The 26136-nt window shown below is 37.5% G+C and overlaps 1 protein-coding gene across 1 annotated transcript; it reads right to left on the bottom strand.

The window, feature by feature from the left end:
- Window positions 1-651: 651 nt before the first annotated feature.
- PCNX4 (pecanex 4) lies at window positions 652-26136 on the bottom strand. Its single transcript, XM_036309047.1, has 11 exons — window positions 25691-26136; window positions 17893-18637; window positions 14737-14916; window positions 14133-14647; window positions 13782-13882; window positions 13537-13656; window positions 11242-11602; window positions 8157-8260; window positions 5963-6990; window positions 5403-5589; window positions 652-1341 (listed from the first exon to the last, which is right to left on the bottom strand). Exons 2-11 carry the CDS (start codon window positions 18579-18581, stop codon window positions 1090-1092), a joined length of 3537 nt encoding a protein of 1178 aa, XP_036164940.1. The 5' UTR covers window positions 18582-18637; window positions 25691-26136; the 3' UTR covers window positions 652-1089.

The following is a 26136-nucleotide window of genomic DNA, read 5'->3' as shown; positions in this document are numbered from 1 at the left end:
GTCAGCCAGTTGGCCGTTCAACCAATCAAAGCATAATATGCTAATGATATGCTAAGGCTACTCAACCACTCGCTATGATGTGCACTGGCCACCAGGGGGCAGATGCTCTGACGGGTAGGTTAGCTTGCTGCTGGGGTCCAGCAGATCAGGACTGAATGAGACAGTCCGGACATGCCCTGGAGCCCTCCCGCGGTCCCTCCCTGGCTGGCCAACCTCCCCCGCCCCCGCATAGTGCACTGGTGGGGTCCCTCAGCCTGGCCTGAGCCCTCTCGCAATCCGGGACCCCTTGGGGGATGTCTAAAAGCCGATTTTGGCCCGATCCTGCAGGCCAGGCCAAGGGACCCCACTGGTGCATGGATTCATGCACCGGGCCTCTAGTAATACAATTAATTAATAACAAGAATGAACTCTTTCATGTACTCAAAACTGTAAACCTACTTTTGCCCTACTTTGTATATTTGAACATCCTTAATTTATTGATATTTTAAATCTTGGGAGTGGATTAGATGGTTTATGGTTTCTGAATTGAAGTATATGAAAAGAAAATAATTATATGAAAACATTTAGTCATTCAGACCATGTTAAATATTAAAATAAAACAGCACAAAGTTTGAAAATACTAAAAAATTTAATTGCATTTCAAATAAATAAATATATATACATTATGTAACTTTTAATAGCACCGTTATCATTACTTAAAAACACTGATAGGAATATCTTTTTAAGTATGTAAAAATTACATAGTAGTTGACTTTTGTAAGTCAAGTCACCTATCACACATTTAAGAAAGCATTAAAAAGTCATTTTCTAATTTTATACAAATGCTTCATATTTAACAAAGCCTACCACAATCCATAGGGCACAAATATTGGCCAATAGTTCTAACTTTTATGTTAGACAAAGTCCTTCCCCCCTGCCCCCCTTAAGATAGCTAAGAGAATCAACTTATAGAGCTTAGCTTTTCCCAGGCATCTGACTTTTGGGAAGAGAGAGGGAAGGTCAGTGAAGTTTGCAAAATCACCCAGTTACTCTTCTAGAATGAAAAAATAAAGACATCCCATTTGATGACTATACAATTCAAAATAAGCTCTAATACAAATGTATATGGAGAGGTTTTGAAGAATAAATTGGATATCCCAGGGGAGGGTCAGCCGCTTGTACTGTAAGGTTTCTTAAAAATAGTGGATGAGCTTGTATACTATAACGTTCCTCATCATCATTTGTGGCATAAAGCAATTCCCAAGAAAGATTGGCCCACTGACCTCTAACAGCTTCAGCATTTAACTTCCCAACTTGGATCAATAATTCTTGAAGGGTAAGTACTCTCCCAGTGTAAACTCCCTTTAAAGTACAAATGGGGTGGGGGGAGAAAAAAAAGAGATTATATTCAGGCCTTTATATTTTACTTATAAACCTAGAAAAAAATTCTATCATTCGAGGCAAACATAGAAAGTGGTGTATTAAAATGTACACACGAGTTGCTTGTCTTCAGAATTGAGTCACCTCTATTAGGTAATTCTATGGATAAGTATGCGAGAAAAGATTCCCTGACAGCCATTTCATTCCATGAACAGAACAGCAAAATCTCACTATTTTATTTCCTTCTCTATTCCTTCATCAGATCTGGCCTCAGCAATGCATAAGTCATAAATACTAATCAGTGGAGATCACACAGTAGGCTTTTTTTTGTTTTTAAAAAAAGCTCCACTAAGATATAATTCACACTCCATATAATTTACTTATATAAATTGTACAATTCAACTGTTTATTTAGTATATTCAGATATAGAAAACTATCATCAGTCAATTTTAGACCATTTTCACGACCTCAAAAAGAAACCATATACTCTAGTCTAGCTATTACCCTTGCATCTCTTCATTCCCCTAGTCCTAAGAACCATTACAGTACTTTCTAACTCCATAAATTTGCCTATTCTGGAAATTTCAAATGAATGGTGTCATATAATATGTGGTCTTTGTGACTAAAGTCTTTAACTTAACATGTTTTCAAGATTCATTCATGTTGAGCATATAACAGTATTTCATTCCTTTTTTATGATCAAATAATATTCCATTGCATGGATATACCACAATTTGTGTATTTATAAGTGATGAACAGCTGGGTTATTTCCACCTTTTGGCAATTATGAATAACACTGCTGTCAACATTCTTGTACAAGTTTTTATTTGTATCTATGTTTTCATTTATCTTGGGGATACACCTAACAGTGAAAAACTAGGTCAGATGGTAATTCTATGTTTAATCATTTGAAAGCTGTCAGGTTTCTCAAAGTGGTTGCTCCATTTTACATTTCCACCAGCACTGTTATTAGAGTTCCAATTTTTCAAAATCCTTGACAACACTTATCTAATTTTTTTCATTTTAGTCATCCTAGTGTGTATGAAGTGATGTTCACTGTGGTTATTTGCATTTCCCTGATGACAAATCTATGAGCATGAACTATCTTTCCATTTATTTGTGTCTTCTTCAAATTATTTCATCATTGTCCTAAGACTTTTCAGTGTACAAGTCTTTCACCTCCTTGGTTAAATTTATTCTTAGGTATTTTATTCTTTGTGATGCAACTGTAAATGTGATGTTTTCTTAATTTCTCTTTATGACAGTTCACTAGTGTATAGAAATGCAGCAATTTTTATATATTAACTAGAGGCCTGTTGCAGGAAGATTCCTGCAATAGGGCTTGGCTCCCGCCTCTGCCGCCTCGGCTCCCTCCCGCTTGCCACCGCCTCCCACATCCTCCTGCCTCCCGCCGTCTCCCACCCCTCGCACTCCCACTGCCCACCGTGCCCCGGCCGCCCGTCGCACCCCGACTCTGCTCCCGCCTCCTTAGCTCTGTTCCTGTCTCCGCTGCCTCTACTTTGCTCCCTTCTGCAGCACTTGGCTTCCTTCTATGTTGTCTTCAGTCTTCGCTCCCAGCCGGTATATACAAATTAACCGCCATCTTGGTTGGGTTAATTTGCATATAGTCGCTCCGATTGGCTGACGGGCATAGCGAAGTATGGTCAATTAGCATCTTTGCCTTTTATTAGTGTAGATTTTGTATACTGCAACTTTAATGAATTACTTTGGTGGAGTCCTTAGGGCTTTCTGCTTATAATATATCATCTACAGTTAGTACCAGTTTTACTTCTTTTCTGATTTTAATGACTTTTCTTTTTCTTACTTAATTGCTCTAAGATGTCCAATACCGTGCTGAGTAAGTGACAAGAATAGGGATCCTTGTCTTGTTACTAATCTTAGATCAGCTTTTCACTATTGAGTATGGTGTTAGCTATGGGCTTGTGATATAAAGCCTTAATTACACTGAGGTATGTTCCTTCTATACCCATTTTGTTGCCCACTTTGTTGACTTTTTTAACACATGGTTTTCTTTAGTCCTTTGAACATATTTATGTCTCCTTTGAAATCTTTGTTAATCTGATATCTGGTTGATCTCATAGGCAATTTCTGTTGTCTTTTTTTTTTTTTTTTTTTAACCTGGTATATGGATCAGACTTTCCTGTTTCTTTTCATGCCTCATAATTTTTGTTGAAAACTGGACATTTCAGATAACACTGTAGCAATTCTGGGTACTAATCCTCTCCTCCCCCTACTGCATGGCTTGCTATTATTTGCTTATTAGTTCAGTGAGGTTTTGGATAACTTTAGGGAAGTTAATCCCTAACTCCACGCCTACTGTGAAATCTTTGATGTTGCTCCTTGGGTAGTGCAGCCTTGTGGATGCCCAGTTCCCATGGGACAGCAGTGGTTTTGGCAGGGCTCTCTGTGTTAAGTGGTCACACCCAGCTGTTAAACACCACTGAGTGCTCTACATTTTCAACAATAACTTGGGGCATATGTTGCTTCAGAGACTGATCCAATTAAATTTGGGCTCCTTTGAAAAAATAACTTTGGAGATGAATGTTTGAAATTTGTTCTGATGCCAGGAGGTCTCTTCTCTGCTGTTTCTTTCCAGGTTCTCCCTGTTAATCGACCCAGCCTACAGTTTAACTTGTATTTTTAATGAACTTACCAACTATCTCTTAATTATTTTTCACTACAGCCTCCATAGTTTTTGAGAGAATCTTAGGCTTCAATGTGACTACACTGTTTTGCAAATAATGCTGGTTCCTTTTGTTGTTGTTACTGTTTTGTTAATCATTTGCTTCTCTCACTGGAAAAAATCTCTGAGCCAGAGCTCTGAATCTGAAGGTGAGACAATGATGTGCTCTGAGTAACACCTCTGCTGCAGGAGATAAGTACTTGGTAGAGGGGCAGCAGTAATTTCAGGTCTTCTTTTCTTGCCTCTCCCAGTGTGGAACCTCCACCCTATGGGTACACAAGGGTGATCAGGGCCCTAGTATTCTCAGTAGCACCATGTCCAGGCTAAAGTCTCCATCCAATGAGGTAGGTTATCCAGAAAGGAAGTCTCACATCTTGACTACATATGCTTAGAACCCAGCCTCAAACAGGTAGCTGAGAATAAGATGAGAAATGCTGGAAGTCCTGCCTCTTTCAGAAAACATTATTCTCCAACTGGCAGCTGAGGGAGAGGGGCTCTGTCCCTAGCCGAACACTGAATGAGTGTTTCTGTCTTGCTGAGCTGGGAGAAAATGAGCCTTGGCTCAAATACCACAGACTCTCACTGTACCTCCTGCATTTTAGTTGATTTTTTTTGAATAAATGTTTCTTCATTTGCTGTATACTTTTAGGGCCATTTCCAAGACTGTAAGTGCTCGCTTTTAAAAATGACTTTCATCATTTTCACTGGGGAGCACATCTGCAGAGCTTCTTAGGTTCTAATGCCAACATGGAACCCATAATAAGCTCATAACATTGAATCTTTTATACTTGTCCACACTCAATGACATTTTAAATGCTATGAGAAAAGTACTAAATCTTTAAAAAATTATTCACTATTTGAAGTCTTTCGTAATTCTCACAAGTCAGTTATTCTTCAAATAAAGTATAACTGTCAGCAAAAGAAATACTTTGCCACTCATAAATTAATTTTTCTTCTAGGAGTCAAACCCAAAGTGATAATTTCTATACTTGAATTTAGCATAGAAATACAATCCTTTTGGTCAAGTATGCTATAGCAAATGACATTTACTTGACTACTCTATGAGTCAGTTATTACACCATGAATACACAACATTTTTAATTGGCTCCTATTAAGTTTTTAAAATTAAATCATCAGTCATTTTATAATTGGACTATGTTGACCATAAAGTCACGCTTATAGATGCATTAAAGCTGTTATTAATACATAGAATGTCATCTCTCTATCACTTAGTTCAAATCCTTTATAACTGATTTCAGTTCTTTAAGGTAATATACAAAATATACAAAAAAATTTTTTTAATATACAAAAAAATTTAAAAACTAAGTTTTAACCTTACCATATTAGGATCATACCCCAGAGAAAACAAGTATGGTTTTTCTTGTAAAACTGCTTCCTTCCACTTTTCATCAGATACCAAACCAATGTACCAGTTGCTTTCATATTCTTCAAGGTAGTTAGTTAGCTCTTTAAAGTCTTCTATTGGACCCAAACTTGCTTTATCAATCATTAGTTTCAGAGTATACCTAAAAAATGGAGAAACAAAGAATTTTAGAAATTTTTACCAACTTTATAAATGAAATAGATTTTGTTCAATCAATATTTTTAAGATATTAAACTGAAATGATACAGTTGGTATTTCAGATCAAAAGAGAGAAATGATGGAGTTAAAGTGAAGAAATCCAAATGAAAAATAAGTTCCCCACACAAAGAAAACATAAGGAAATATACATTGAAGTATATTCCTGATAAAATCACAATACATAGTAAACAATTTTTTCGTTCTTAGGAAAGTGATTATTTTTTAAAATTAGAAATGAAGATGTATCTTCTAGGTTATTAAAAAACTCAACATATTCTTGCCAATGTTACAATTTGCATGTCATCAAAATGAATTACCTGAAAGCTTTCAGTGTTAGCTGGAACAGTTCTGGCTTTTCAGTCATCCAATCAAGGGCAAGAGACCAAGGCAAAACACCATTGAAAACTCTCAATATATGACCAGGACTAGGATCCATATTGTCTCCACAAAATAAACTAAAATAACAAGTCATTACTGCATGAACATAAAAGTCTTTTAAAACTCTGTCTTTTGCAATTTCTTCCAGTACATTTCCTTCTGAAGGGAAACATTCCAACTGCCTTAAGACAAATTGGTACCAGTCTTCTGGAAACAGTAAGCTCATCTCCTTCATTTTGGAACTCGGTACACAGTTAGACCTCCACTCCTCAGGTACGCTCAACAGGTGAGAATGAGAACAACTGAACTCCATGAGAGGAACATATGCCGTATCTTCTTGTGCTCCTTTGTCAATAGCAGGGTATCCCAATATGACTGCTTTGTAAAGACTATTTTCAGTAAATTTGCCTAGAGAACGATCACCAACCATTTGTGATTCTACTGATCCTGGAAGAGGCAAATTTATACTTTGCAAAACTCTTAATTGATCTTTTCCTTCATTTTCTTTTTTGGGAGTTGGCTCATCACCCAAAACATCATCAGACCAGTCATCTAAAATTTCTGAATTTAAACTAACTGTGTCCTCTGGGGATTTGGTTTGTGGTGAAGTATTCAAACCAGGCAGGATTATTAGGGATGCTTTCCCTTTATTTTCAGTTTTTTGGACATTTTCCTGCATGCTGGACCTTCTGGAGCAGTACTGAACAAGTATCCACACAAGTACTTTAACAAGGTCACCTTTAAATTCTCTTAAGTTATCACGAGAATCTATTATGCCAGAGAGGACATTCCTGGCATCAGAATAGATTTTCACAGGCAACACAGTACAGGGTGTTAAGACATTTCCAAAGTGTCTATTAATTGAACATATTTTTGCACATTCTTCCTGTACAAAGGCACCTTCAAAAACTTCATCAACTCTTCGAGCTTCAGCAGTATGACATGATGTCTCCTGCAATTCTAACCCCTAAAGAAGAAATTAAAAAGTACTCAAGTTTATGATCACTTATTACATAGAGAAAAGCAATTAGGTAGGATTATTTTTCTTTGAAAGAGAAGGAAAAGGAATTGGTTTCTCAAAATAAAAATATTAAAAAATGTAAACATTTTCTTAACCTCAAGAGATATACCTTAACTCCAACTTAATGGTCCTTAACATATCTGATGGTGGATACAGAAATAAAAAGTAATTCCATTATTTCAAAAGAAATTCTAGAAATTCCACTAGAAATTACCAAAATAATTTTATTCAATATGACTGTAATTTTAAAAGACTATCTGTAGTCAAGGTTGAATAACACTTATTCAAACCTTTAAAATAATTTTTGGAGGGAAAAAAATAAAATTGGAATTATACAATATGCACAATAGTTTTGTATCCTTCCCTCCTACTTTATGAGAGCATTATTCTACTGTGTGGATATGCCATAATTTATTTAACCATCCTCATATTCCATTTTTTTACTATAATAATAATAATAATAATAATAATAATAATACAGATTTATGGATTTGGTTATTGTCTGTCTCCTTCCACTATAATGTAAACTTCATAAAGCAGCTCTCTTTTGGCAAAACTAAGCAAGCTTGTATCCAAAAAAAATTTAAAAAGGAAGAAAAAATGACTGCCACCAAAAGGTATGTCCTTATACCACATGTGTCATGGAGCACAAAAGATCAATAAAAGGAATCACATTATTAGGTTTTATAAGCAACTCAAAAAAGGCATTTTGCTCTAAAAGGAAGGAAAAAAAAACACAGGGTGTAGTAGGTAGAAGCATTGGGGTCAAAAAGTTTTTATTAAATTGAGAATGCTTATATGATGCAGGTGTGTAAAAAATGTTACAAAGTCATACTTCTGAGAGGCTCAATTAGACAGGGATAAAAAGAACAGGAGGACTGGACGAAAAGGGGGAACATATGTTTTGTTACTATGCTCTATTACGCAATTAGCACTAGTCTGCCTATCAATATGTACATATTGAAATATACTTTAAAAATCCCTAAGTGTTTTCACAGGTAACTAAAAGATACTCTTTCAAACTGAACTACTGTTTGATGTGTACATAACAAGTAAAATTTTACACATGCAAAATAAATATAGTACTACAGAGGTTTCAAATGCACACTGACCTTAATGTTAATACAGCAGTAAGTATAGCCACATTCTAGAATCATTATCCACATTAAACGATCCTGAAAGCGGCCCAAGTAGTGAGAACCAGGTAAGAGGAGACCTAAAACAAATTTGAAAAAAGAAAAGTCATTGCTCAAACTTGTTTTATTTTTCCACACGAATCTTTAAAATTGATAACGCACTTTCAACTAATTCACAACTCCTTTGACCCTCTCTTTACATCAAAAATAGAAATAACTATTCATTGCATTAAATTGAGCTCTCAACAGGTGATAATACATAAAAAGTCAAGGATATAGTTTCCAGAAAACAATATATTAGCACTTGCTATATAAAATCCTAACTACATGTTAAATATATCAAGAAAAGTATTAAATACTGTATATAAAAAGCCATCTTTACATTAATGATTTATAACATTGTGGACATTTTATAGACATGCATAAAAATGTTTTGTGAGGCCATGGCCAGGTAGCTCAGTTGGTTAGTTACACCAAAGTTTATGGTTCAATCCCCAGTCAGGGCACATACAAGAATCAACCAATGAATACATAGATTAGTAAAACAACAAATCGATGTTTCTCTCTCTCCCTTATCGTCTCTCTATAAAACCAATAAATTAAAAAGAGTTTTATGGTACTAAAATTTACATAAAATACTACCTACTACACTGTACAAATACTTTTAAAACTTAGTATTTATCACAACATTGTGTCTGAGATTTGCCTATATTTACTGCAAACAGCTCAACCATTCATTGTAATTGCACTGAGAAATCATTATATAAATAGCGCTGAATTTGAATATTCACTTCCCACTTAATAAACATTTTGGATGCTTCCAATTTTAATAATGCTGCAGAAATTATCTTTGTGCAAGTCTGCTTATACAAGGTATTGTGCAGGAAAGTTAACAAACAGAACTAACTGATAGGCTTGAAAGGCCTGCTTACAGAGTTGCCTTGACTGGCATTTGGGAACTTGTATTTCAGTGCAAACAATACAGTTTATACCAAACACTGGCTTTCCTTCTGGGAGTCTGGAATTTTGGTATGCATTAGGCAGGGAGGGTGCCTCATGACCAGCTCCAGCAAAAACCCTAGACATTGAATCTCAAGTAAGTGTCCCGGATAGTCAACATATCACACATGTTGTCACAACGCATTGCTGGGGAATTAAGTACATTCTGTGTGACTACACTGGGGAGGACACCTGCAAGTTTGCATCTAGTCTCTTACCCAAAGTGACTTTTCCCTTGGCTGATTACGCTATATATGCTTTAGCCATAAAATATCTTTTTCTTTTTTAAAAAATTGTTTATTGTTGCAAGTATTACATATGTCTTTCTCCCCCATTGTCCTCTCCCAGCCCACCCTCGCTCCCAGCCCAGGCCTTCACCACCGTATTGTCTGTGTCCATTGGTTATGCTTATATGCATACAAGTTCTTTGGCTGACCTCTTACTATGACTATATGCTGAATCCCGTGAGTCCTCCTAGCAAATAATCAAATGTAGGAATGCTCTTAAACCAAACAAACGTGCAAGTTTCTCTAGAATTGGAATCACTGACTCAAACTGGAATCACTAGGTGATGGGAATGTACATTTTTACTACAGACTATAAATTTATTCTTCAAGGTAGCTTACAAATTTACACATTTCCTTCCAGCAGGATTTGAGAGTTCCTGTTCCCCATACCCATTGCCAATACTTGGTAATGTCAGACTTTTTGTATTTTTGCCAATCAGATGTGTGTGAAATGCTACCTCATTTTTCCCCAGGAAATACTTTACAACACACTTCTTGGCTGAGTGTGACTGATTTGATAATAAAGTATAATTTCTACTTTATTGTTAAGGTATTTATCATTTCAGATGTGAGTTTAATCTTACAGGTATTTTTAAAAGTGGCACAGCACTGCCACTTAAAAGTGGCATAACACTGCATAATAAAAATTAATTGGAACTGGATAAAAGTATTAAAAGTATAGAATATTTCCTATAAAAGGAAAATGATTATTCACAAAAAATTTGTACTACAAAGGTAAAGTTTTTTCTAAATTATCTAACGTCATCGTAAAGAAAAGCTCAACCCAAGTAAACATTACATTCATATTGTAATTTTAATTGCTATTCTGCCTGGCATCAGTTTGCTAGGAAGTCAAGTTTCAGGGGCCTATGATAGGAGGTTATACACTGTTGTCATCAGCTTATACCTTATCTAAAACCAACCTTTAGAGGCATTACATAGTTCTATAATAAAATTATATAAGTAACATAAAATTATAATTATCATAAAATTAATTCATTCTCATTAAAAATATTGCTAATTTACATAGCACTTCATTTTGGGAGGCAACCAATCATTGCCCAAAACCTTTGTTATCTTACCCTGTAACTTTGTCAGACTGCTTAAGTTGCTATATAAGAACTAATAATATATGAGCAAACTCCCTTAAGCCCTTCAATATGACACTATGTAAAATAAAGGTAGTTTTCACTCTTTATGGGTCTAAAGCTACTGCATCTTCTTGCTATGAGCTCATAAATACATAACAATTTTGGGAGATAAAGTGTTTTCATGTTTCAATGATGAGGCTACAACCTGACTTTATTCAAGAAAAAGTTGTTTAGCCTGGCTGGTGTGTCTCAGTGGTTGAGCGTTAACCCAGGAACCAAGAGATTGTGGTTTGACTCCCAGTCAGGGCACATGCCTGGGGTGTGCAGGAGGCAGCTGATCGATGATGTTCCTCTCTCATGGATGTTTCTACCCCTCTCCCTTCCTCTCTCTCTAAAAATAAAAAAAAAAAAACATGCAAGAGTTTCTTAAAAAATTGTCAGATCATATTAAAATTTTCCCTTAGTATTTTCATTTTATAACTTTACCTCAAAATAAGGAGCAGGAGATAACAACAACAAGCAGGAGATATACATCTACTTCATATTGGTATACATCTTTCTGCCTGTACATCAAAGTATTATAATTTGTATAAGTAATTGGCTCAAAAGACTGTTTTTCTGTGTGTTCGTGTTTTTGTACTTTAAATACATTAGTGAGTATTTAAGCACAAGCCATTTACTTACCTAAACTTCCAGCTACCATTGCAGACTGCAGTGCAGCGGTCAAACTTGGGATCATCTGGTAGTAGTACACTGAATCTGCACAAACAGAGGCTGCAGTGCCCACCACTCCCGGCCAAGTCCGAACAGGTCGGGGAAACCCCACCAGGAACAAAGGAAGGGTGAAGAGGGGGAGTAGGGGAGAAGAGAGTAGTGTGGAAAAAACTATGAAAACCAACAAGAATGGACAGAAAACAATGTTGAGTACACATAAAGTGGTGGTTGATTGTCTACGATTTTTATCTGTCCATGATGCAAAAAGTACAGCCACAGCAAACTGCAATTTAGAGATGAACTGAATCAGACGGTCACGCATGATACCAACCTGTAGAAGCATAAAAATAATTTTTTATTCTTAAAGAATCTTTTATATTTCTTATTAAAAATGATTTTTACTCCTTATTCTTTCTCATTTCATGAAATCTAAAATCTATTAGAAAAAGAATTTAGGGAGGTTTTTGGATATAAGATTAGTATTAAAAATCAATTGTATTCTACACTGTAGTAGTAAATAAGCCAAAAATGAATAAAGGAAACAATTCCATCTATAATATCATTATAAAGAATATAATACTTAGAAATAAATTTAACAAAAGCATACTTGTACTATATTGAAAATTATAAAATACTGTTGAAATAAACTAAAGAAGACCTAAATAAATGTAAATATAGCTCATGTTCATGAATGGGAAGAAGAAACATCATTGAAGAAAGAACAGTTTTTCCAATAAATAGTGCTAGACAATTGTAGGCCCATATACAAAAGAATAGATTTAAAACCCTACTTCACATCATATATAAAAATTAACTCAAAGAGATCACAGACCCAAATGTAAGAGATAAAACTGTAAAACTCTTAGAAGAAAATATAGTAAATCTTTCTGATCTTGGAATGGGCAGTGTTTATTACATATAAAACAAAAAATACAAGTGATAAAAGAAAAAACTGATAAACTGAACTTCACCAAAATTAAAAACTTTTTTTGCTTCAAAGGACATAAAGAAAGTAAAAGACAATCTACATAATGTGAGAAAACTTTTATCATATATCTGTCAAGGAACTTGTATCCAGAATATATAAAGAACTCTTACAACTCAACAATAAAAGGATAAATAATCCAAATGAAAGTGGGCAAAGTATTGGAATAGACATTTCTCCAAAAAACATGCATAAATGGCCAATAAACATATGAAAAGATGCATCATTAGCATTCAGAGAGATACAAATCAAAATCACAAGATAGCAGTTCATACTATAATGACTATAATGAAAAAGTCAGATAATAACAAGTGTTTGTGAAGATGTAGAGGAATTAGAATCCTCATGCACTGTTTGGTGGGAATGTTAAATGGTGCAGCCACTTTGGAAAAATATTTGGAAATATGTCCATATAAAAAACGTGTACACAAATGTGCATAGTAGCATTATTCATAGTCAAAAGTAAAACAGAATACTACTAAGCAACAAAAAAGAATACTGATACATGCTACAATAAGGATGAACCTTGAAAACATAAGTGAAAGAAGCAAGATGCACAAGACTTTGTGCAGAATAAAATGTCCAGAATAGGCAAATACATAGAAACAGAAAGTAGATTAACGGTTGCTGGGGCGGGATCAGGAGGTGGGTGTGATGGAGACTAGGAATGATAAATACAATATGTATGAGGTTTCTTTCTGGATGTTGAAAATGTTCTAAAATTAGATTGTGGTGATGGATGAAAAATTCTGAATATATTAGAGGCCCAGTGCACGAATTCGTGCACGAATGGGGTCCTGCCGGCCCGCCCTGATCAGGGCCAATCGGGCCAGGCCAGCTGGGGGGAGGGGCTGCGGGCAGTTGGCTGGCCAGCCCCGCCCCCTGGTCAAACTCCCTGTTGAACTCCCAGTTGAACTCCTGGTCGAGGGGACAATTTGCATATTACTGGTAGCCTTTTATTATATGGGATACCACTAAACTGCATATTTTTAAAAATATATTTTTATTGATTTCAGAGAGGAAAGGAGAGGGAGAGAGATATAGAAACATCAATGATGAGAGAGAATCAATGACTGGCTGCCTCCTGCACACCTCACACTGGGGATTGAGTTCACAACCTAGGCATGTGCCCTGACCGAGAATCGAACCATCACCTCCTGGTTCATAGGTTGATGCTCAACCATTGAGCCATGCCGGCTGGGCTGAACTGCGTATTTTAAGTGGACAACTTAATGGTATATGAAATACACCTCAATAAAGCTGTTAAAAAATACACTCACCAGTAAGAGTCTGATTCCTGTATTCAGGCTTCTGTTCCACCATGTGTCTATACTGGTCAACAAGTGCACTGTGGATACAATGACAATCTCCAGTAAAGCATTTTCTGTATTCTGCCATACCTGCAGTACACAAAAAATCCACTTGATTAGGGAGAATTTGATAACCTATGTAAACTATTAGAGTAAACAAAATCACAATTAAATTTAGAAATAGGAAAGTATTATTAAGTGCATACTAGGATTACCATTCTAAAAGCTCTTGTGAATCCAATGGAGACAGGCAGAGAGTGTAGCCCTTGTAAGGAACTGTCCAATGAAAGAAATGCTATCATAGCAAAAGGTGACACTAAGAAAAACAAAAGACAAATTTAATTAAGGCAATGTTACCCCTTCTACCATATTTTATTTTGGCCAATATGAGGCTCTATAAATGCCCATTTAAGCTATTAACTAAAAAAACACACTCAAACCAAACAAATGAACCAAAACATAAAATAAACACTTATATGAAGTATATATTACACAGATATGGGAATTTCATATTTCTGTACACTTTGTAGATATAACACAAAGTTACTAAATTTTTACCTTCCTACCTAGATTTAGCAAAATCCGTCTGACAACACCAATCTTCATGAGCCTTGCTTGCTTTTTTAAGAATAATGTCATAGTCTGCACATCCTTTGGATAGAAAGGGTTTCGGAAAATTCCAAAGATATAGACACTTTGAATTTCTCTAAGTATCCATAGTACTATAAGTAATATCATCAAAACATAGCCAACAATAGCCTGGGAGCTGGTTTTGGAAATCTGTGAACAACAAGCAAAGTGATGCAGCAAAATACTTTCTAAGAGAGCCAAGACTAATATAATGACGTAGAAGAGGCATTCCTTCCAAGAAAACTGTTTTTCTGAACCAAGGGGTAAAGTCTTAGATTTGATTCCAACTCTGTGTCCAATTACACTGTGTTTGAAGACAAAACCCATCTCACTTAGGTTAAGACTCAGTAAGAACCCAAGTCCAGTCATGAAAAGAACCACTCCAACAGTGCTGGGAATGAAATACGATGTTACAGCTGTTCCCGCAGAAATGATGAACATTATTAATAATCTGCAGAGAATAAAAAAAGGATTTGTTTGAAAAGCAATAATGTCCTTTAAGAGTAAGTTACATATAACTTTAATATTTAAAATAATTACCGTAGATGGGTTGACATAGATGAGCCTCCCAGGCCAAATGCTAAAACCTGTTCCATTGACCATAAGAAAAGCGCATCGGGTGGGGGCAGAATCCCTAGTGCCCACAGAAAGGGTAAAAATATAAACAAGATGTGTAAAATCTGATTCATTTGTTCTAGAGCTGGTATATTTACCATAAACCTATAGGGAAAAGGAAATATTTAAATCATACAAAAATTATATATAGCAGAGAATCTTTTCAGGAAAAACAAAACATACATACACCCCTCCCCTCCCACACCATAAATACCCACCCCCCCAAAACCAAAGAACACTTACAGAAAGGTCCTAGTCCCAATTTGCAAAAGATCAACACATATAAGTTGTGATCATTGTCCCTCCCTTATATCAGGAACTACCCTCTCTCCTCAACAGTGTACAAATTAGCACTTAGTGAATATGTGGATTCAAATGTGGAAAGAAAATGTAATTAAAAGTAATCTATATATAAGTAATCTATATATACAAAAGCCTAAGTGACCAAATGAACAAATGACGTGTCAGTCACTATGACGCGCACTGATCACCAGGGGGCAAACCCTCAAAGCAGGAGCTGCCCTGTGGTAGTCAGTGCACTCCCACAGCCAACCTCCGTAGCCAGCTAACCTCCCATAGCCAGCCAACCTCCCATGGTCCCTCCCCTCAGCCAGCCGGCTCCAATCGCCCCGATCGGCCCTAGCCCCCGAATTCATGCACTAGGCCTCTAGTTTACTGAATAACATTGAATTTAGGAATCTGTAAAACTGCACTGAGCCCAGGGCAAAAATATTTCTCCCTTAAATGTCTAAACTACATTGGTTACATTCTACCAATGATTTTTTAGAGTATAAAATTTTGAAGTTTAAAATTGCAAGTAACTCTGGGAAAGCCAAAGCCTTCCTGCTGTTCACACATCAGTAGCTGGCAGAGAAGAAGCTGTTCTCTTCTTCAACTCTCTCGTACTGTCTTGCTCCCAGGCCCCAGAATTTGAAGTTAGTATAGTTAATAGCAGAAGCCAGCAACATTAGGTTATGAATGTGTCTCTGTGGGTTAGCCTGGAAACTTAACTCACACTTGTTTCTATATTGTATATACAGTGGTATGAATTTGAGAACACAAACTGGTACTATACAATCTCATCAATCAGAGATGGCTTTTCTCGTAAGTGGAGAAACTAGTTCTTGATACAGCACTGACCAGTTAAATACAACATCATTAAATGAATTCAAATAATGTAATACAAACTTAATAAAATTATCTATGTTACTAATTTTTTGAAATGAGGCTACACAATCACCTTGTTTGGAAAGCAACAATGTCATAGTACTTATGGAGTTCCAGAGATAACTCAAAAGAGATGAATCTCAAAACTTATAATTGTACTTTATACCTGAGCTACTAGAAATCAAGGAAAAAGGCAACTTCTGTAATAGTCAACACTTCAATGTACATTAACAGTCCAGAAGCAAATGTATAAAAACTACAGATATAATAACAGCATAATGTGTTTGGTCACACACATAGCAGGACTATGCTAGCTAATGCACTCTGCATCATAATGTATGTCCTTCACATTTTCATAAGCAGAGAATTAATGAACACAAGGTTAACAATGTGATGCTAAATTAGAGGACAATGCTATTTGTAGTATAGTTTAAAATAAAATTAATCTCATCCTGAGAAGAAAACACTGAAGTAACAAAAAAGAAAATTGAACCATACACAATAAGCCACAGGAAGGTCAAGGAAAACATGCAGATATATAGAGGGTTTTTTGTTGCTGTGGTTTTTTTGTTGTTGTTAAGATAACACTTATCCTTAGATTCATAGAGAGCAAGCTGACAGCTCTCTGGGGTGAGGGGTAGGGGGGAGGCAGGGGGCATGGAGAGATTGAGCAAAAAAGAAAGAAAAGAGAGAAAGAACTCACGTACTCACAGACAACAGTATGATGATTGTGGGGGAGAGGGGAAAGGGATGTAGGTGGAAGAGGGGATGGGGGATAAAAGGTGATGGAAAAATATATGTATTTTTAAATTACATCTTTAAAAAAAGATAACACATCTCTTGCTAACATAGTCAAGAATAAGATAACATGTAAAATAATGTATACTCAAGAAATAGTTTATCCAAATTACATTTACTCCCCAAACATTTTTGTTTTGAAAATAAATATAAGCAATAGCATAGAAAAGTATTTATATGCAAGATCATAAATAGAAGCATATGTAATTGAGGTAACTAAACATTGTGATTATATTCTTATGTAATCAGCCGAAATAGGTTAATTCTTTTATATAAAAATGTTTAATTTTTTTGAGGTTAATTCTTTCATATAAAAGAATTGTGTTAATTCTTTTATATAAAAATGTTTAAATTCTAATGTTTCTGATAATTACCTACCCAAAACCCTCATCTCCAAATACTATCACATGGGGTGTTAGGGCTTTAAACATATGAATTTGGAGGGAACACAAACATTCAGTCCATAACATGACTATCCATTTCTACCTGGACACTAACCTATAAAAGAGAAAGCTATAATCTATAGCAACAAAGAAAGAAAAGTAAGATTTAGAAAAAAGGCAAGCAAAATGGGGTTAGAAAAGGCAAGCAAAAAGTGGTTATCAAACAATTTTGTAAACAATTTTGTTAAACATTCTTTTGATTTTTCTTCAGTAGCCAACTGATTTTTAAAAATATTTATTTCTTCAATATAGTTACTGTAACAAAATTCGATGTTATCTATTCATCAGAAATTCACTCTGTACATAATATTTATGTATATAAATTTTAAAGTCTTCATTTTCTCCTCACAGTAAAGTTCTATCTCTTTCCCCAGGTTTTAGCCCGCTATCATAGAGATTCATAACTCCTTCTTTAAAGTGAAACACAGGACTGAAATTTTGTTGATTTATCTTATAAAGGATTTTCTTTTTACTCTTCAATAAGATTTACTTACTGTTTTAGTATGTATGTTTAAAAGAAATTTTTCCTAGAGATTAATCATCAAAGCTACCACCCAATGGTTTATCTTGATGACTTCCACTTCAAAGATACATTTTTTAATACAATGGAGGGTGCTCTTATTATGTCTGCTTTAAAATAAAGCGAGTTATAAAGTATTTGATAGCTTATTACCTGTATGCAAGATCTATAGAAACAAAGAAAAAAATATAAAGAGGTCTCATAAGAGGAATGATTTCATAAGTATCCTGGGTTTGAAAAGTTGCAGTCTCTACAGCTGTGTTTACAATTAATGAATATTCTCCTGTACATAATGTTATCCATCCAAAGAAAAACAGCAGAACAGTGCCTCCTGCACTGCCATACAGCAAGGTTATCCTATTTGGGAGCAGATACCACGTTCCAAGACCACACAATAACCCAGCAAGAACAGAATGAAAAACCATATTGGCTGTATATTTCTTCCCAGGAATTAGAAATTTGATAGTCTCAGCACCAGTACAACTTGTAAATTCATGCTCATCTTCCTCTGCTAAGATATCTGTGCTTAGCATTCTTTCTACCGTTGATGATTTGTTTCTGGCGTATAAACTTGTGAACTGGATGACAAATGCGGTGAAAAGCATTAGTCCACCTGAGAGTGCTGCTGTGTAATAGTCTTCTAGGATGCCTAATTGGTACAAAAGTGTTCCTATCCCACCCAAAACCCATGGCATCAGAAAAAGGACAATTTGATTAATATATATGTAAGGAGGTGCACAATAGCCTAATCTGAGCCGAGGGCCTCCAAGAACAGTCTGTGGAAAGCGCTTCAGGAGGAAGTCCTTTTTGTAATCATTCAGTAGAGGCACATCAGGACTCATCCTTCTCACTCAGGAGTATCCTGAAAGTCACATCACTTTCTGTAACACAGCAGTCTCTAAAAAAAAAGAAATAAAAAAGTCACTTTTTGGAAATGTCATACTTAAAACATGTAGGGGAAATCCCACATTTCTATGTTTTCTCTCAAATTCCTTCAAGGGCAGGATTTACAACCTCATTTCTCTACCTCCTCCCCATTGCCTGACACATACTTGGTACTAAATAAATAATGGCTAAGTTGTTTTTCATTTGAAAAAAAAACGACCACCACATTATTATTAATTTATCTAGAACATAATATCTGGAATTAAATCTTACATTAACTCACAATTTGAGATTTTTGAGACCAAAGGAAAGTTAAAGAAGTAAGTACTTTCAACTCAAATCTGGTTTAACTGATCATTTCCCTGAGAGCTTTTGTTGTTTGATTATTAACTTTTCCCTCTATTATAAGGGCCAGCAGATTTTTTCTGTAAAGGGTCAAAGAATGAACATTTTAGGTTTTGTGGGCCATATGGTCTTTGTTATAATGACTCAACTCTGCTGTTGTTGCAGAAAAGCAGCCACAGACTTTACATACGGAAATGGATATGATTGATTGTGTTCCAATAAAACTTTACATTATTTACCCAAACTGGTTGTGGGCCAGATGTGGCCTGTGGGTCACAGTTTACCAACTTCTGCCCTAAAATAAGGATATTCTCTATAATTACCTTGAATTAAAATAGAAATAGAAATGGAAAACAGAAATACTGTTAGTCATATCACTTAACAATTATAGTAAATTTAGGATTTTCCGATAATTTAAAAAGTTAAATCCTGCTAAAACAGTAGCATTCTGATAAAAAGCCACTGGCTGTTCAACATGTAGTAGGAAGAACAATGATTTCATCATTCAACTCAAAAGACTTCAGGTATCAGAATAATGCATATTATTAGCTATATTATCACAGGATTAAAATTTTAGTCTCTCTGTTGTCAGTTTTCAAAAATCTACTTGCTCTAAAAAAGCATTTGAAATAATAACAAGACCTATACATGCTTTAGTCTAGATCAGTGATTTTCCACTGGTGTCCTGCAAGAATTTTTAAAACTATGAAGTCAGGGGCACTAACTCCCTTCTCCCTTAGACTATCAAATAAAAAAAAAATGACAACAGCTAACACAATAGCTGTCTGGTGTGAATTCCCTCTCTTGAACCATAAATATATAGGTCATATATTAGAGCTGCATCTTATTGGTCACATCACATAATGAGGTTGCATCTGATTGGTTAAGTCTTGGTACCAGAAATCCTTATATACAAGTATAGATACCTGATGTTTTAAAAAGTCACTTTGGAGCAAAAGGGATAAGCAATTACTATTATTTTTTATAAATCAATCAACATTAAACTTATTTTTTTTTTGGTCAGATTGGCAAAAATATTTTTTAGTGTGCCGCAGAATTTTAGTAATTATTTTATGTGTGCCATGAGATGAAAAAGATTGAAAATCGCTGCTCTAGATTATTTTAATTTAAGGGTCACAAAAACTATGTATCAAACAAGGTGGTCTCTCTTATTTTCAAGTTTTCCTTTTCCTGGGATATACTCAGTAGCTTATCCAGAAGAACAGTTGCCTAACACAGGGCTAGCTAACAAAGGATTACCTCAGGGATCATATGTTGTACTAGAAAAGAAGAATTATGTTTAAAGCCATCTTCACAATGATAGACATATATACCAATGGAACAGAATAGAAAGCCCAGAAATAAACTCTTACATATGGTCAAAGATTTGACAAAGATGAAAGACCATCCAATAAGGAATGGACAGTCTTTTGCAACAAATGGTGCTGGGAAACAGGATATCCAGATGCAAAAGAATGAAGTCAGACCCTCACCAAACACCATATACAAAAACTACCTCACGTGCCCTAACTGGTTTGGTTCAGTGGATAGAGCATCAGCCTGCAGACTCAAGGGTCCTGGGTTCGATTCCAGTCAAGGGCATGTACCTTGGTTGCGGGCACATCCCCAGTGGAGGGTGTGCAGGAGGCAGCTGATGGATGTTTCTCTCTCATCGATGTTTCTAACTCTATCGCTCTCTCTTCCTCTCTGTAAAAATAACTACCTCACATGGATCAAGGACCTAAATGTAAGAGCCAAAATAATAAAACTCTTAGAAGAATATACAGAAGAAAAGCTTCCAACGTTGGATTTGGAAATAATTTCTTGGAAAGCAATAAGTAACAACAAAAAATAGACAAATTGGACTGAATAAAAATTTTAAAAGTATATGCATCAAAAGATACTATCAACTGAGTCAAAAGGCAACCCACAGAATGAGAAAAAATATTTGCAAAGTATATACCTGATAAGAGATTAATATGCAGAATATATAGAGAACTCCAAAAACCCAACAATAAAAGAACAAACAACTCAATTCAAAAAATGGCAAAGGACTTGAATAGGCATTTCTCCAAAGAAGACATACCAATTCCAATAACCAAAATGAAAATAATGAAAAGATGCTCAACATCACTAGTCATTAGGGAAATTCAAATCAAAACTACAATGAGATATTACCTCACACCCATTAGGATGAGCTAACCAAAACAACAACAAAAAATGACAAATATTGACGAGAATCTGGAAAAACTAGAACCCTTGTGCACTGCTGCTGGGAATGTAAAATGGTATAACTTCTATGAAAAACAGTATGGTAATTCCTCAAAAAATTAAAAATCGAATTACCATAAAACCTAGGAATTCCATTTCTGGATATATGCCCCAAAGAATTAAAAGCAGGTTCTCAAAGAGATATTATATACTCATGTCCATAGCAGCATTATTTACAATAACTAAAATGTGGAATCAACTCAATGTCCATCAAAGGAGTAATGGATAAGCAAAACGTGGTATATACTTATAGGGGAATATTATTCAGTCTTAAAAAGGAAGGAAATCTTGTAATATGCTACAACATAGATGAACCTTAAAGACATTATGCTAAGTGAAATAAGTCACATTTCAAATACTGTATGACTCTACTTATATGAGGTACTTAGAATAATCAAAATCATAGATTGAAAGTAGAATGATGACTGTCATGAGCTGGGGGGACAGGAGAATGGGGAGTGTTTTTTAATGGGTATAGAGTTTTACAAGATGAAAGGAATCATGGGAAAGTATGGTGCACGACAATGTAAGAATCTTGATATTACTGAACTATACACTGAAAAATGGTTAAGATGATAAAATTTGTTATATGTTTTTACAACACATAAACGTATTTAAAGCCATCTTAAAATAGCCTTTCTTCCCATCAGTTTAAAAGTTTTTCTGCAAGCCACTTCTTCCCAATCAAAATCAGCCCTGGAGAGAGCTTTTGGGCATCACAAAAGGTTTTTGGGTCACTATTAAGAATTACTGCTTTACAACCTCTCTTGTTATACTGTTAGGAAATTCTTTACACTATAAACACTTATCCTATACTAGAGGCCCAATGCACGAATTCGTGCATGGGTGAAGTTTGGCTGGCCCACCCTGATGATGGCTGATTGGGGGCGGGGCTGCTGTGGCGCTTGTACCTGCTGCCAGCGCCTGCCGGGAGCAGGCCCATGCTTGCTGTTTCAAGGGACCTGGCATATATGGCATATTGTTCTTAATATGTTTGCTCACCTTCTTGGCACTATGTGTTTTAACCAAGGTCTCTGAGAAAGGTTGTTTCCCCAGGTAGGGATTTTCCCCTGAAGTTAGGGAGGGAATAAAACCTCTTAACTAAGTGCCAGGCGGGTAATTAATCACTTTAACTACGAACAATCATGCTTAAGCTACATAATCTTTACTCCCTGGAATGGAGATAAGAAATGCCCTAACCTTTGTAATAGAGATTGATAGGATTGAATCAACTGGTATAAATACAGATGTAAGAAGACAGAACCAGGAGAGACAGAACCTAGGCACAGAACCTACACAGAACGTTCTCTAGAGACAGAAGAACTTCGCTGGAGAGAACATGGCAAAAGATCCTGGACAGAAACTGGCCTCAGAACCTAGAGACAGAACCTAGCGAGAGAACATGGCAAAAGATCCTGGACTGAACCTGACTACAGAAACTGGCAAGAGAACCTGACTAGAACCTAGTGACTGAACCTGGCTGGAGAACCTAGCGAGGGAACTTGGCTACAGAACCTGGCTGGAGAACCTGGACAGAACCTGGCTGGAGAACCTAGCGAGGGAACTTGGCTACAGAACCTGGCTGGAGAACCTGGAGAACCTGGCTGGAGAACCTAGCAAGACAACATGGACACATAACCTGGCTGGAGATCCTAACCAGAACTTCGCTGGAGATCCAGACCAGAACTTGGCTGGAGATCCTGGCTAGAGATCCTGGCTAGGCTGCTGATCAACTGAACGCTGTCTCCGTGTCATTCCTTCTTCGCTGACTCCGTCCACACCTTTGGGGACCCCTGGACCCCCTGGGGTTGGACCCCAGCAAGCGCCGGCCCCACTCACACCCACAGCTGGCGCCTGGTGCTGGCACCGACTGCTCAGTGCCATCAGAGGGTGTGAGCAGTGGCTGCCAGCCCCGATCGCCCCTCAGGGCTTCTCTACCTCCCCTGCTCCTGAGGGGAGATTAGGGCCAGTAGCTACCGCTTGCACCCACTGCCAGTGCCAGCCCCGCTGCACCCACTGCCAGCGCCAGCCCGTCGCACCTGCAGGCAGCGCTGGAGCCACTGCTTGCACCCACTGCTGGTACCCGGCACCCTTCCCAATTGCTTGGCGCCATCATCGGGTGCGAGTGGCAGCTGCTGGCCCTGATTGCCCCTGAAGGCTTCTCCACCTTCCCCTGTTCCAGAGGGGTGATTGGGACAGCAGCTGTTGCTCGCACCTGCTGACTACACCGGCCCTGCTCGCACCCACTGCTGGCACCAGCCCCAATTGCTCCATGCTGTCAATGGATGTAAGTGGGGCTGGCACCGTCAGGAGCGGCGGCGGCGGCAGGGGCAGGAGCGGGGCTGCTGGCAGACAGGGGACCGGGGGCCATGGCAGGAGGGGCCAGGCTGGGGCACGGAGGATGGGCTGAGACCCGCCTCTGTGCCTAAAGCAGCCTTACGGCCCACAGTTCCTTTCAAGGTGCATGAATTCGTGCACTGGGCCCCTTGTTGTCTTCTATCTTCAAGCCATTGGTCTTCATTCTGCACAGAACAAGTCATAGCTTTTACTCACATGGCAGCCCTGCAAGTACTCACAAAACAGCAGAACTTATATGGTTGATGGTTCAATCTCAGGGAATGAGAAGATTGCCTCCCTACCCTCTGAATAAGTTTACCTCCTGTACTGATGTCAGGCTTAGTATTCTGTACACTGAGTGTACTGTATTCTGATATGATTGTTCTGTAGAAGCCATAGGGTAAGTAAAGGCACACTCCTGTAAGCCGGGGTAAACATTCTGATTTCAATTATCTATGAAAAATGACATCAGACAGGAAAATAAACTTGGATGGCTGGCCTGGGCTTTTTTAAGATCTGGATGTGCCTGAAATTCCCCAGGAAGTTAGGAAAAGTTGCCCTCTCTTGCTCCACCGAGGCAAGCCGGGAACAAGGTGAGATGGCTTGCTGGGAAAGGAAGCCAAAAACTGAGGATACTTATCAACCAGATTACCTAGCTGCATGCACGTTACTACTCACATTCGTTTAACTTTGATAGGATACCCTGTGATTATATTCCAAGCAGGGAAATATTCCGAAGATCTATTGTTAATGTGAAAACATGGAAAGATTCCCATGAGATACTGCAAAGTAAAACAAACACACGAAGACCCATTTGCATTTTAAAACAAGAGTACATACACTTGTATGTTTAATGGCTGTGCAATTTGTACAGGTGTAAAAAGTTTCAGAAGGCATATACACTATGCTGTGTTTGTGCGTGTATTTTATGTATGACATTTTCACACCTCTTAAGTTTACCAAACATAAACATTCTCTAGAACTCTCAACCCCATGCCCAGCAAACACATTCTGTGCTTTTCATCGTGGGTGCCTCTGCTCAAAGCCTCTCCTTTGCCTCTGATACCTGTACTCCCTTCCCTAATTAGTAATCTTAGTCAACTTTCAAGATTCAGCCTATTCCTTTCCGAAAATTTTGTAGAGTACGTAGGCCAAACTGTGCCTCTCTTCTCTCTGTATATTAAAAGCATTGCTTGTTTATGCTACTCATCTTGTAACATGTATCAACGTAAGGCATTTCTTGTACTGTTCACTCTTCACATGTTACCTTTTCATCTTTTTTTTTTTCCTTCTCTATTAAGTTATTTGTGAGGGGCTAAATCTTGAGATACTTTTGATTCTCCCTAATATTTAGTGAAACACCTTGGCATGGAAAGGCATGTAATACATTAATGGCATACCTTGAAAACGCTGATTAAAGTAGAAAAACATTAAATATTGCTGTTTAAAAGGGAAGTTGGGAGGATATCCTATAATATTAAGGATGGTCTTTGCCCTACCTGCAGGAATGAGCTAACCAAAGACAAAACACCTAATATACAGCCGAGTAAGAAAGAAATAAGGCAGATAATGAATTCAAAAGCCTGATAAATAACTTCTGATGAAGTAGACTTCATAGAAGTAACCGCTGGTCCTTGACAGAGAGTTGTGGAGAGAGGCAGTAGATCAGTGGGTAAAGAGATATTCATGGTCAGGGGGCCAGAAGTTGACCAATTTGGGGCAAAAGTGGTTTAGTTGGAGATAAGAAGAGAAAAAGTCCATTACCATCTAAGGAGAGTAATTTGTAAGCGTTAGTGGGGTAACAAGGCCATCAGCAAATCAAGACTTAAAAGGCCATTTTCCATTTCACAAGTGTCTCTTAGAAACAAAATGCTGTTAAGTCACCAGGCTAAAATATAGTCTTTCAAAACAAAATTAAAATCACACCAGATTGCTCTCTCTACCGACTAAGTTCATCTTACGTCTCAAGAAAGTCCAATAGTGGCACCTGTAGGCTTTATAACGAAGAACGAGAAACCTGTCGCAATTTAAAACTGCAAGAACAACGTGGCTGTGCGCTGGCTTGGAAACTGAGGCGACAAAGAAGTCTCCAGGGTGTTGGGATCGAACGTACCTCGAGTCACCCGAGGGAAGAGGCCATGCAAAGGCATCCAGAGGGCTGCATTTCTGCAGATAAACAGACTGGGCGCTCCCGCCGGGAGAATGTCTGCGACCCCGACGGGAAGACAGATAAACTGCGGGGACTTGACAGCCAGCTCCTCTCGGTCGCGCCGCAGCCCGCTCTGCGTTTCCATGGTTAACGTCAACTCCCGCTGGCGCCTACCCGGCGCGGAAGTGAGAGCGCGTGCGCGCGGGGCGGGGCGGGCGCTCGGCTCGCCACGCCCCCAGGCCGGCGCTCACTCGGAGGGCTCCCTTCCGGCCGGCTAGGCGAGGTGGAGCGGGGCAGTAAGCGCGCTTTGTACGCTCCCACTTGAGCCAAAGCTCGCTTGGCCCAGGGTCGGGGTAGTCGCCCGCGATCTGGCCTTGCCTTGGACCCTGACGCGGTAAAGCGGCGAGGGG

Source organism: Myotis myotis, unplaced genomic scaffold, assembly GCF_014108235.1.
Source record: "Myotis myotis isolate mMyoMyo1 unplaced genomic scaffold, mMyoMyo1.p scaffold_m19_p_1, whole genome shotgun sequence".
NCBI lineage: Eukaryota > Metazoa > Chordata > Mammalia > Chiroptera > Vespertilionidae > Myotis > Myotis myotis.
This window is presented reverse-complemented; position numbering and strand designations above follow the sequence as displayed.

Bases quoted from the DNA above. Each gene is read 5' to 3' on its own strand.
- PCNX4 (XM_036309047.1), bottom strand. From the start codon at position 18,581: ATGAGTCCTGATGTGCCTCTACTGAATGATTACAAAAAGGACTTCCTC. The intron at 14,648-14,736 runs GTAATTATTTTA...TATTCTCTGCAG, and splicing joins TCTATGTCAACCCATCTACG to ATTATTAATAATGTTCATCA. The intron at 13,657-13,781 runs GTAATCCTAGTA...TGTGTACTGCAG, and splicing joins TCACAAGAGCTTTTAGAATG to GTATGGCAGAATACAGAAAA.